We start from the raw sequence: 13,170 nt of genomic DNA, 5'->3' as shown, positions 1-13,170 counted from the left end.
TGGTGCGTGATGCAATTGCACAGAATGTTTCTGATGTTCGCATACGGGAGCACATTTTGAAACTAGTTAATCCCTCCCTTCAACAAGTGATAGACATATTGGATAGACAGGACACACTTGACTGTGCTCAGGAATCTTTTGCAACTTCGCCAGCTGTGTGTAACATTAACCGGCCCGCCGGGCGCGCTCGCGCAACGCGGCCCGGTCAACTGCCCTCGCGGCCGTCCGCACAGCTGCCGCCGCGCGCTAAGCCAGGTGTGCCGCGCCAGCACACACATGTAGTGAAATCATGCCCGCGGTGTGCTACTAGACATTCGCGTGAACATTGCCCGTCACGCCAAGCTATTTGCTTTTTCTGCAATAAGAAAGGACATGTTCAAAGTGTTTGCCAGAAAAAGCTCAGATCAGTCCAGAGTCGTGGTCCCACGTTCGTTACAGTCCTCTGTTTTACGGCTTCTTCACCAAGGACATTGGGGTATAGTGCGAACGAAACAACTTGCTCGTCAGCACTGTACTTGGTTCGGAATCGATGCTGCGATTACGAATATGTGTTCTTCGTGCCCGGCGTGTGCCGAACAACAGTCCGCACCGCCGCGGAAAGTCTTTGCGTGGCCAAAAGCCACTTCCCCTTGGCAACGCTTGCACATTGATTTTGCTGGTCCATTCTGGAATGCTCGATGGTTGGTTCTGGTCGACGCCTTCAGTAATTTTCCTTTTGTTGTCCGGATGTCTTCCACGACGTCCTCCGCCACCATCCAAGCGTTGTCTGCTATCTTTTGCATTGAAGGTCTTCCGCAGACTATTGTTTCCGACAATGGCCCACAATTCATGTCCGCAGCATTTCAGTCATTCTGCCAGGCCAATGGTATTCAACATCTGACATCCGCGCCGTTTTCGCCTCAGTCCAACGGTGCCGCTGAACGATTGGTCCGGACTTTCAAGTCACAGATGTTGAAATTGAAAGAGTCGCATTCTCGGGAGGACGCATTGTTGCTCTTTTTGTCTTCGTATCGCTCTCAGCCCCGAGATGGTCGCTCGCCGGCTGAGTTGCTCCACGGTCGTCCTCATCGCACCTTGATGTCTTTGCTGCATCCGCCGCATCAGGTTCCTGTGCAGCGGCAGACTCCTGCTTTTGCTCCAGGCGACGTTGTATTTTATCGCAACTATCGAGGTTCACGGCGTTGGCTCGCAGGGCGCATTCTTCGCTGCCTCGGCCGCGCGATGTCTTTGGTTTTGGGGGCCTCTGGTGAGGTGCGTCGGCATCTCAATCAGCTGCGCCTCTGTCGTCGCTCGGGTTCTGCCGCTCCCCGTCTGCTTTCAGCGACGGTGCCGTCCGGTCAGCGCCCTGGGGACCCATCTACTGGCTCGCCTCATCCCCAGGTGTTACCGACGATGCCTTCCATTTTGCCCCATGGCGACGCGCCGCCGCCGCTGCAGCAGCAGCAGCCGCCGCCGCCGCCGCCGCCGCGTGTTCTCCCGCCGGCGCCGCCCGCATTCGACGCTTCGTTGCAGCCGCCAAGCGCCTCCCAGGGTCACGCGCCGCCGATCGCTTCCCGTGACCAGCTGTCCTCCGCCATGGAACTCCCGCCCGCTCCGGACCACATGACGTCATCGCGCGTCGGCTACCCCGACGCAATGGAGATTGATCCTTCGGTCACTCCTGTCTCTTTACGGGCGCGTACACCGCATGTTGACGTGCACCCTGGACTAGTTTTTCAGGCGTTTCCTAGCTCCCCTCGGACCGAATGGCCGGGTGCGGGTGGCACAGCCTCGCCTGTTGTTAGGCTCCCCACCTCATCGCATACGTCAACATGTGGTCCTCCCCACGGCGGGCGGAAGCCTTATCACACGACCGTTCGCCGATTTGCGGGGGAGGAATGTGGTGTCACCGCCAGACACCACACTTGCTAGGTGGTAGCTTAAATCAGCCGCGGTCCATTTAGTACATGTCGGACCCGCGTGTCGCCACTGTGTAATCGCAGACCTAGCGCCACCACCAAGGCAGGTCTCGTGATACGAGAGAGCACTCGCCCCAGTTGTACGAGAACCTAGCTACCGCCCAGTTGTACGAGAACCTAGCTACCGCCCAGTTGTACGAAGCCTTTCTCTCTCATTAGCCGAGAGACAGAATAGCCATCAGCTAAGTTAATGGCTATGAACTAGCAAGGCGCCATTGGTATCAGTGCCTATAGCTTACGAGTATTCAAGAGAGATGTATTCCAAGGACTAATAAAAAGATAAGTAATAAGCATCTACATACTTTTCTTCTTATTCATTTATAAGTTCTCATGTTCCAGACTTCACGCCCGTCTGCTTTAGCCGTGCGTGCACTATCGGCTACAGCGTTAGTCTAGCATTCCTTTTCAGCCATCTAAACTTCACGGTGTCGGCCCAGCTACCGACACAACATACTGTTCTTCCCCCACTTCTCTCCCTGCCCGTCATCTGAGCTTGACCTTGATTACGCTGAGGCTCTGCAGGCCATTGTGTCGCAGTGTGGCTAACTAAAACAAGCTTCCCCTCCAGTGATGCTTCTGCCCTGTTTCTACTTAACTTAAATTTGCAAATTTACCTAAGGGAGTTATTCTTGTCATTCTCGATGCCACGTGTATTAAATCTCAAATATGTGAAATATACAGACAAACCAGTGTCTTGCAACACTATAAACGACACGTAAAACTGAGGCACCTGACTTGTATGGTTTCGAAAATCCTGACACCTTACAACGCAAATGAAATGAAATGTAATGATCAGTTAAATTTAGATAGTTTACTTCAACGAAATTGAAATAGCACAAAACTAATTTTGTACCTTAGACCGGATTTTACGTGAAAAATAAATTGGATTTGCTTCAGTACTACAACAGGGGGTTCCCAGCACCTTTCTCTGTGCTATGTCATTTTATAAACTACGTTTAAGTGTATATTTTACACGCACAAGTAGGGAAGCTTTGAACCCCGTATCTCGGAAACAGATGAAGATGTGAAGCAAATTTTCAAGGTTGTTCGAGATCGAGATCTTAGGAATAAATCGTAAAAATTACAGGCATTTGCAGTGCATAGCCGTCTCGGAATCGACGCCTGGGTTTTGGTAGAGAAAATTTGAAAATAGGGAGATGGTTCTTCTAGATAAATGGCTAGAGAATATACCGTTAAAATTTGAGCAATTTTCTGAAGTTATTTACTATTTTGATGTAGATGTAGGGTAACTTTGAATATCTGTATTTTGGACACGGATAAAGATATAGAGAACATTTTCTAGGATGTTAGAGATTGTGATCTCAGAAATACAGTGCAAATATTTCAGCCATTTTCTATGCATAAGCATCTTGAAATCCTCAGCTGCGGTTTGGTGCGCTGCTGACGGTGATGATACAGTAAAAAATTATTTTTCTGGGGTCTTCTGAGAAGCTGCCCATGAACTAATGGTGGTTCCCTAAGTCCCATCAAGCCCAAGGTAGACGACACCAAACGCGAAAAAAAAAAAAAAAAAAAAAAGCGATTTGCTCCAAATGCCTAATTAGGAGGCAGTATCTAATATTCATACTCTGACACTGTATTTTAGCCTATCGACATTAAGAAATTGTTCTGTTGTGTATGCAAATGGTTCCTAGCCCGAGGGCTATCCAAAAGACTTGACCCTAGCTTTTTATCACAACAGAAAGGTATGAGTACCAGAAAATCTTGTTTTTATGCGTGGTGTTTTGGAAAATATTAGGTACGCATGCTGTTGCATACATACTGATAATAAACATCAAATGATGAAACAGCATCCCCACCATAAGCTTGTAAGGTGGCAGATTGAATGAATGTCAATTTCGCACCTTACATGAGAGATTGTGTTGTGGTTGGCAGGAGAGCCAATACCGTGTTACTAGAGGAGGCCGAAATGCACGCGTTTCAGCTCACGCAGGCTGGCGTGAGGTCTGGAACAGGACAAGGAAATTAGAATTTAGAAAAAACGGACGTAGCTAGTGGAATACTTAACTTTAATCCATTAATGATGAACGTTGCTCTTGACGGTACATGATTCACAATATCAATGGTAACTGAATATGGCGCCTTGCTAGGTCGTAGCAAATGACGTAGCTGAAGGCTATGCTAAACTACCGTCTCGGCAAATGAGAGCGTATTTTGTCAGTGAACCATCGCTAGCAAAGTCGGCTGTACAACTGGGCGAGTGCTAGGAAGTCTCTCTAGACCTGCCGTGTGGCGGCGCTCGGTCTGCAATTACTGATAGTGGCGACACGCGGGTCCGACGTATACTAACGGACTGCAGCCGATTTAAATGCTACCACCTAGCAAGTGTGGTGTCTGGCGGCGACACCACAGATTGTATACGTTGTAACAAGTAGATGAATATGTCACCTGGCATACTTCGGCGATAATGAGCAGATTTGTCTAGCAAAATGTACTGTATGGAATGCAAAGGGATGACACTCAATTCGATGGTATTGACACACTGAACCCACATCCTGCATGCCAAGAAGCAAAAGGTGAAAAAAGCTGCTGGGGGAAATGTTTTGTTTGGGGGCAGATGTGAGTTGTGTCGTCACGCCCCGAGTACAACGGAACACTTCTAAAAAGGGATTGGTGACCTGTGGCGAGAGGGACAATGAACACGCCGGGCGACACATCAAGGAGAGCAGCTAGTGGGCCAGCGCTGCTTGCGGTGGAGAAATTCTTCAGAAAACTGTGTTGGGAAATTTCTAGATGGATACAAACAGACCAGCGACGCAGCTGATAACGTGAAATGCTCGTGGTACGCTCGTGATGTATGTGTGTAACTTTTAGGAGTCAGGAGCAGGCGCAAAATGTCCGATTGGCTGAAATAAACTCGGAAAGAGTAGAAAGGGGCAATATTTCGAAGCAGTTTAAAGGTAGGTTCAAAATGGTTCAAATGGCTCTAAGCACTATGGGACTTAACATCTGAGGTCATCAGTCCCCTAGAACTTAGAGCTGCTTAAACCTAACTAACCTAAGGACATCACACACATCCATGCCCGAGGCAGGATTCGAACCTGTGACCGTAGCAGCAGTTAAAGGTAGGTCCTTTGCGATTGGCAGAGGTAGTTTTCACAAGATGAAAGGAACGCTTCCACTGGTCTGAAAAAGCCTTGACTTGAAGCACAAAAGTACACCGGTGAGGGACAGTTTGCTACGAAAGACACAGGACCGAAAACTTCGGGGACTCTACTCTAAACCAACTTCAAGTGTAGAACAGGGCGCATCGCGCTCTGTACGACACCAAAAGAGGAAATTAGTGTGAACACTGCGTCCACTTTGGCTGACAATCAGCTAGGAATTAGCTGAAGAGTCGTTGAGCTCCGATAGCAGAAAAACGAAACAGCTATGTCGTTAATTGTTCTTGCGACAACTGTGAGGGCATTGAAGTACACATGCTGCACCAGCTATGCACGTGTATATCGCCATATTTTCCAGACTAGGGATGACTGCATGTTTTCTCGCCTAACGAGAGATATAAGACAGATTGAGCTGATAAAATCAGTAAAGATTTTGATTAGCTTTGTATAGGACTTTCAGAGGGCGACAGCAGCCATGCAGCCAATAGCACATCACAGCTAAAAGGTAACTGCCGCTGGGAGAGGCGTAAACTTGTTGGTTCAACAGCTTGCATCCGCTGTGAACTCGAGCAACCTTGAGTAATATTTTTCTCATCCTGTCACAAAAACTAACCATCCTCCATAGACTTGATTAGCATCCTAAATAGTACCAAACTTAGAACTAGAATCGTATGATTTGTCGTAATATTGGCCAACTTCATGGTGTAGTAGTAAGAATAGTCTTGTAGAGAACCTTCTATTTAAATTTGATATTGTTGTGTTCAGGGTAATTTCTGCTAAACAGGACATAATGCGTTATATTGACAACTATCCTGTAAGTGTCATGTCACTATGTAAATTCCTGTACTTCTTTGACAATAATTCTGAAATTAAACAAATTGTGTACAACTAAACACCGATGTGCTCTGTCATAGAATAAGGGTCCACTCCTAACCCCAGTCCTTTATTCTACAGACACTAACGCACTCACAGGGTATTTTTGCTGATGTCTGACAAATGTCAAAAGAAGTGGGGTGTCAGAAGCTACAAGGAATAAAAGTATATCATGGCTTCAAATTAAAGTAAAATTAATGAGTAAAAAATTGCAGAAAAGGCGTTTGCAATTTATTTTTATTTTGAGGGTACATCTGTCATTCAGTGTAGATCTGTGCAGTCAAGAGGCAACGTTTAAAATAATTATAAAACTACAAACAACAATGAAAACTTAGAAACATGGTCTGTCTCAGTATTTATTCCAAATACAGAAAATAAATTTTTACAGTACTATGCGGAATTTTAAGTTATTTGGGCACTGTGCGGTATGCATGTCCGAAGTGCTGCAGACCTTAGGGTAGGCAACATGTTCACATCAGGATGTGGACGGAGGGTCCACGTAACGGCCGGCGAACAGCACAGTTTTCGTCTGCTGGTCTAGTATAAGGAACACGAAGGGGTGATCCGCTTTAAAGATGATGGGTTGTGGCCCCCCAATTTGAAGGGAGGCTGGAACGGCTACCAACACTGCTGCAAAAGAATGTGTCATGTAACGTTTGCTTTAATAACACCAGTCTGCGTGATATCAGATGACTTAAAAGTAAAAGAGTGTTCTTAAATAATATTTTTACATTGTTTCCAAAACTGTTCTTAATTTGATTCTATAGTGTACAGTTTATTCACAATACAGAAATGTTTATTTTATTTTTGATTACAGGAATTTTATTTGGACAGCAAGTTGGGTTAACGAATATGTCCTGTCTTTTTCTGTGTGTGAATGTGGGAACTTCGCACAGCAAAAGCATTGGAGTGCAAGTGTTTTCCTAGATAGGAAGTTTTAGCGCCAGGGACAAACAACATTTTACATGAACCGCTCGTAGACCACCAAAATATTGCTTAAACCAATAAATTCCAGTTTGGGTTTCATGAATCAGTTTTTAACGGCTGCTTCATAAGATGGATCCTGTTGTACGTCCCTTTGTATGAAATTCTGCTTCATCAGTAAATGAATATTGAAAGTTGGAATTTTTGTTGGTCCCCAAATTCACAGATTTATGGAGGATCATCGATCTAAGAATGCAATGGATGTTAGAGAAAAAGATGCATGGCCTGCCATCGGGCCTGTTACGGAAAACTTTCTAGGTGATAAAAGATATTCAAATTACAAAAATACAGTCAGGACCAAGTTGGTACATTCCAAGCAGTTGTGTTACAACATGAGCGTAAAAGTGCACTTCCTACAATCGCGTATTTACTACTTCCCTGAAAAACTGGGAGAGTGCTGAGCAGAGCAACGAAAATGCTTCCACCAGGACATCAAGGAAATGGAAAAGAGGTAATAGGGGAGATGAAGTGAAATTGCGATGGCCTACTATTGTTTGATGTTAAAGATGGACATTAAAGTTGAAGACGAAAACAAAAGAGGGAATGTTTGAAAATCAAACATAACAGAGTACTAGTAATTTTGCTTAGACATCTGTTTGTAATATTTTTACTGTGTGTCTAAAAATAAAACAATAATATTAAAAATACATCCTTGATTGAAATTTTATTGAAATGTGCGTGTTTCAATTACTTTAGTCTTTAAAATATGAGATAATGTTTTGCGAAAAATGTTGTCATGATACAACCAAATGAATTTAATTTTCAGAAGAAGAACTACGTATTCTAGACGTTATTTTTGAAAATCAGTGGGACGAAAGTTTTAAAACTGCAGCTTTGTGTTATATCCACTGTTCAAGACAAATTCACAGTGCAGTTAAGCAGAAAAGATAGGCAATCAAAATATAAAATAGAATGTGGAAGAAACTGATTCATTAGAAATAATCAAGAAGAAAAATTTGGCTCGTTTGTCACGTACGTGTTACGCAAATCAACTGCGAGATAATAAGATGACACCGAGTATAATGAAATAAACAAAGAGGTTTTTAAAATTAATAGATTTAGCCTTTTTGTCTGTGCATTGGCTTCAATTTCAGAACATATATTGAGGCATCTCATGTGTGTTGAAGTAAGTTAATAACTTAAATTTAGCATGCCAACTATCCCAATATCCTAGAAAGATGTGGACTGTTCTTCATTACTGACAGTCAGCACATTTAGTTCACTTTTTTGATGCCAAAGTATCTCATGCATAAATAAATCAAGACTTTCTGCGCCAAAGCAAACCCGCGTTGTAAGCAGTTGAGGTCTAAATTATTACAGCTGTTTGTTTCGTCCATCCGATTTCGAGTCTGTGGGCAACTGTTAAGGTTCACATATGTACTTTACTGTAGTTTATTTTCTTAAATAACTATGTACAAGAGGGGTGATATGTAGTATTGTGCCAGAATACTTTTCCACGTGACACAACTAAACAGTAATACACACCAGCACATTCGGGTATCCACATCGTGAACTAGGAAGTTTAAATGAATTGTAAGACGTGTTTTCCAATAAAAATCGATGTCAATAAACACAGAAGGATTTTGAGAATTATTTACATACTAAATTTCACCTAATTTCTAGTGGTTTTTTTTCTTCACGTTGAAAGACAATGTCATTACAGAAAGCGAATCAAAAAGTTTACTGAAAAGTTTCAGCTGTCATGGTGGTGGTATATTTCCGGACGTACCTATTTCGTTATCCAAGATGTAGAATGTATTTCCACTTAGCGATAAAGGAAGGTCATTTATACCATGTAGCAGGGACTGGAGTGGACCTGGGATTAAATCCTCTGGAATGCTCGATATCATTCATTAAGAAAAGTGAAGGAATTGCTTAAAAAGACATCCAGTTTTCCATGCATCTTACATGATTATGCACTTATTTCCTCTCCTTCTACAGAAAAATAGGCCAAATATGACCTACATAAAGTGGATACCAGTCGGCAGTGGCCCAGTAGAGTATTTATTATTATTAGTCACTTACCACACCTAAAGCATCCCTGCTAATGGCTTATGAGAAAATTAGAAATGCTGTATATTTTAGACAAATTTCGAGCGGGGAAATGCTCCGAGATGCATGTATTTATGTGCAGCACGGAGCTACACATTACGTATTGCAGTTATCTTAGTGAATGAGGTTGTTTGTTTCTATCGTGCTCAACAAAGAGTCTGTAATATATCAAAAAAGCAAAATCTATTTTTCTTATTATGCTACGTCCGTCAGCACCATCGTCACAAAACATTTCCAGATTTACGATACGCTAACATTTCCATCCTACCTTAATATTCATCGACACTAGATTTTGATGGAATGCAACACACAAATTTTAGATATCAGTATCAGTATTATGCAGGACTCTCATTATAAATCGAGTTTATAACATTAAATTATTTGAATACAAATCGCACTTAATGTAGACTCGATATGAAGGGTCCCAGATAACTGGTTGTTGTTGTCGTAGCCTTCAGTCCAAAGACTGGTTTGATGCAGTTCTCCATGCTACTCTATCCTGTGCAAGCTTCTTCGTCTCCAACTTACATCCTTCTGAATCTGCTTAATGTATTCATCTGTTGGCGTCCCTCTACGATTTTTACCCTCCACGCTGCCCTCCAATAATAAACTGGTGAGCCCTTGATGCCTCAGAACGTGTCCTAACATCCGATCCCTTCTTCTAGTCAAGTCGTGCCACAAATTCCTCTTCTCCACAATTCTATTCAGTACCTCCTCATTAGTTACGTGATCTAACCATCGAATCTTCTGCATTCTTCTTCAGCACAACATTTCGAAGCTTCTATTCACCTATTGTCTAAACTAGTTATCGTCCATATTTCACTTCTATACATGGCTCACCCAATAAAAATACTTTCAGAAATGACTTCAGGACACTTAAATCTATACTAGATGTTAAAAAATTTATCTTCTTCGAAAACGCTTTCCTTGTCATAGCCAGTCTACATTTTACATCCTCACTAGTTCGACTATCATCAATTATTTTGCTTCTCAAATAGCAAAACTCATTTACCACATTTTCTCATTCCCTAATCTAATTCCTTCAGCATCACCTGTTTTAATTCGACTACATTCCATTAGCCTCGTTTTACTTTTGTTGATGTTCATCTTGTACCCTCCTTTCAAGACTCTGTCCATTCCGTTCAGCTGCTCTTCCAGGTCCTTTGCTGTCTCTGACAGTATTACAATGTCGTCGGCAAACCCTAAAGTTTTTATTCCTTCTCCATGGATTTCAATTCCTACACCAAATTTTTCTTTTGTTTCCTTTACTGCTTGCTCAATATACAGATTGGATAACATCCGGGATAGGCTACAACCCTTTCTCACTCTCTTCTCAACCACTGCTTCCCTTTCGTGCCCCTGACTCTTATAACTGCCATCTGGTGTCTGTACAGATTGTAAATAGCCTTTCACTCCCTGTATTTTACCTCTGTCTCCTTCATATTTGAAAGAGAGTATTCCAGTGAACACTGTCAAAAGTTTCCTTTAAGTGTGCAAATGCTAGAAATGTAGGTTTGCCTTTCCTTAATCTATCTTCTAAGATAAGTCATAGGGTCAATATTGCCTCGCATGTTCCAATATTTCCTCGGAATCCAAACTGATCTTCCCCGAGGTCGGCATCTACCAGTTTTTCCATTCTTCTATAAAGACTTCGTGTTAGTACTTTGCAACCGTTACTTATTAAACTGAAAACTACAACTGTCAACACCTGCTTTCATTGGGATTGGAATTATTATATTCTTCTTTAAGTCTGATGGTATTTCGCCTATTTCATACATCTTGCTCACCAGATGCAAGAGTTTAGTCACGGCTGGCTCTCCCAAGGCTATCAGTAGTTCTAATGGAATGTTATCTACTACTGGGGCCTTCTTTCGACGTAAGTGCTCTGTCAAATTCTTTACGCAGTATCATATCTTCCATTACATCTTCATCTACGTCCTCTTCCATCTCCACAATATTGCCCTCAAGTACATCGTCCTTGTATAGATCCTCTATATACTCCTATCACCTTTTTTGTTTCTCTTCTTTGCTTAGGACTGGTTATAAGCGAAAAATTTCGTTGGGATTTAGGCAGGAAATTGGAAACTTAGAAATAAAACCGGCTGATACCTCAGTTAATTTAACTGACCCTGTTCATCTATTCCAGACTTCTTCATATTTACATGATTACACTTATAACTGTCAAAGAATTGTGAGGTCTGCAAGCTGTGAGATTAGAGGCCGTGTACAGGAGAGGTTGCTACTTTGCCATACGTCTAACAGATGCTTGCAGTTTTTTTGAAATTATTTATTTGCATGATCTATAGAAAGAGTAGACACCAACTTGTTCAGCTGTTCAAACTTTTTTCTCCACTGTAAATACTGAGGTATGTTCCGCAAAGTTAGCAATATACTTTAAAGTGGAAAAAAAATCTTGATTTCTTTATGTGTTATCAACGACGAGAAAATACAATAATCGTAGATACAATAGTGAAGTCTTATTACCGTAGAAACCTAACTCACCTGAAAATGTCTACGTATGCCATATGATGGCAGAGCGTCAGCGATTTTCAGTTGTTCATAACGTCTTTATTTGCAGTAAGAGTCGCAAAGATCTTTAACAGCAATTGAGGAAATTTTATAACTATTCGTCTTGTCTGTCTCAGGTGCACGACCGGTTTCGTTAATAACTTTATCTTCTGAAATAAAACTATGGGTTTCCTCCATGGTTTTCTAGAAGCAATGCCATGATATTAGTCTTATTACCAATAACGGTCCAAGTCGTTTTTATGGAAGCTAACGAGTAAAAATTGTTCAGCTATATGGACATTCGATACGTCAACTACAGCGTTCCCACTCATCTAATTATTTTACCCGTTCTTTCTTCTACCAGACTGTTTACATAAGCAGATATGCATCTAACTGACCCTCTCGGTTTTGTCTTGATAACGAAGAAAAAGCAAAAGCTCTGAAGAAAGACGTTTTGGTGAAGTATGTAATACTAAACTCAAGACATGTGAATCCTGTGATTCTTTTATTGAGAACACAGTAGACAATTTAGAGTTAAGCGTCTCTTACCAGTAGAAGCAGCAGCTTCCGTTCCCTTCTCGTTGACTTCAACGAAAGCTTTGTGCAGGACCTTGTCCACCTTAAGTCGCTCTTCGTCAGTAATTCCAGTGAAATTTGCGGCGTAGTCATCAAACATATCAATCATTCCAAGCTGAAAAATGGATACAGACTAAAGTTATGGCAACATTTGAGTGTCGTTAAAAATTAAGAAAAATCATGAACACCTCTACAGATGTCTAGTCATATTTCTGTGGGATACTCGAAGTCGATCGTAGTGCCAGTGAGTGCTGTTATTTCGAGCAACTATTGTAGGCAACCCTGTCGGCGCAGAGTTAGAAAAGGGCTGAATTTTCCATAACCGGAGCAAAATGGTCTTCCGAACTATGTCCCAGTGCATCCTGCGTACTTTTTCCAGAGTTATTAAAGAAGTTATCCAATACGTGGGGATACTTTTTCAGCGTAGTATGATACGGGAGCTATCCAGAAAGACACCTCCGTTTTCACGCACCATGCTGTTCAGTTCTGGAACACAACCTACGACCAGCTTAGAGACAGAAGTGATGACACTTTCTGCAGGACCTGACCATCATTTTGCAGGACAATGCTCAAGCACGTACAGTGCAAGCTGTTACTGATTTGTTTAACTGATGGGGCTGCTAAGTGCTGTACCACCTACTGCAATCCCCTGACTTAAGCCCTCGTGAGTTCAACTCGATTTCTAAACTGAAGAAAACAGTTCACGGCATTCGCTCTGCAAATTCGTCGGGCAGTAGACCGCGCCGCTCCAACTGTTAACACAACTGGCACTGCTAAGAGTATCGTACGACTTCCACATTGCTGGCAACGGATTATACACAATGCTGGTGACTACTTTGAAGGCCAGTAAAACTTTGAAACTCGTACATATTTTATACGAGCTGTAAGTAAATAGTGGCCACTATTAAAGTTCCAACGCTCGTATAAGCACCTGGTACTTCAGGATCAGCTGGAGGCCGAGTCAAGACCTCAACGAGAGTGCTTCGGATATTGGCCCGCAGAGGGCACTGTCCACCGCTGTCCAGGAAGGCCGAGCCTGGAAGGTCGTTGATTGAACCGTGTCGTAACGGCCGCCTCACGATCCTTCCGCAGCG

General features: G+C 42.6%; 1 protein-coding gene across 2 annotated transcripts in view; it reads right to left on the bottom strand.

The window, feature by feature from the left end:
* Positions 1 to 6,280: 6,280 nt before the first annotated feature.
* LOC124776662 (serpin B4-like) overlaps positions 6,281 to 13,170 on the bottom strand; it is a 76,085-nt gene continuing 69,195 nt past the window's right edge. The window contains exons 7-8 of one of the 2 annotated variants that reach the window (XM_047251763.1): positions 12,050 to 12,191; positions 6,281 to 6,583 (exon numbers count right to left, since the gene is read on the bottom strand). In XM_047251763.1, the coding sequence (XP_047107719.1) occupies positions 6,432 to 6,583; positions 12,050 to 12,191 (294 nt within the window). In that variant the 3' untranslated portion in view covers positions 6,281 to 6,431. Of the gene's footprint in view, positions 6,587 to 12,049; positions 12,192 to 13,170 lie in introns of both variants that reach the window. The other variant, XM_047251762.1, reaches the window with a different exon arrangement.

Source organism: Schistocerca piceifrons, chromosome 2 (genome assembly GCF_021461385.2).
Source record: "Schistocerca piceifrons isolate TAMUIC-IGC-003096 chromosome 2, iqSchPice1.1, whole genome shotgun sequence".
In the NCBI taxonomy this organism is placed as follows: domain Eukaryota; kingdom Metazoa; phylum Arthropoda; class Insecta; order Orthoptera; family Acrididae; genus Schistocerca; species Schistocerca piceifrons.
Note: the sequence above shows the minus strand (reverse complement) of the source record. Positions and strands in the feature narration are given on the sequence as shown.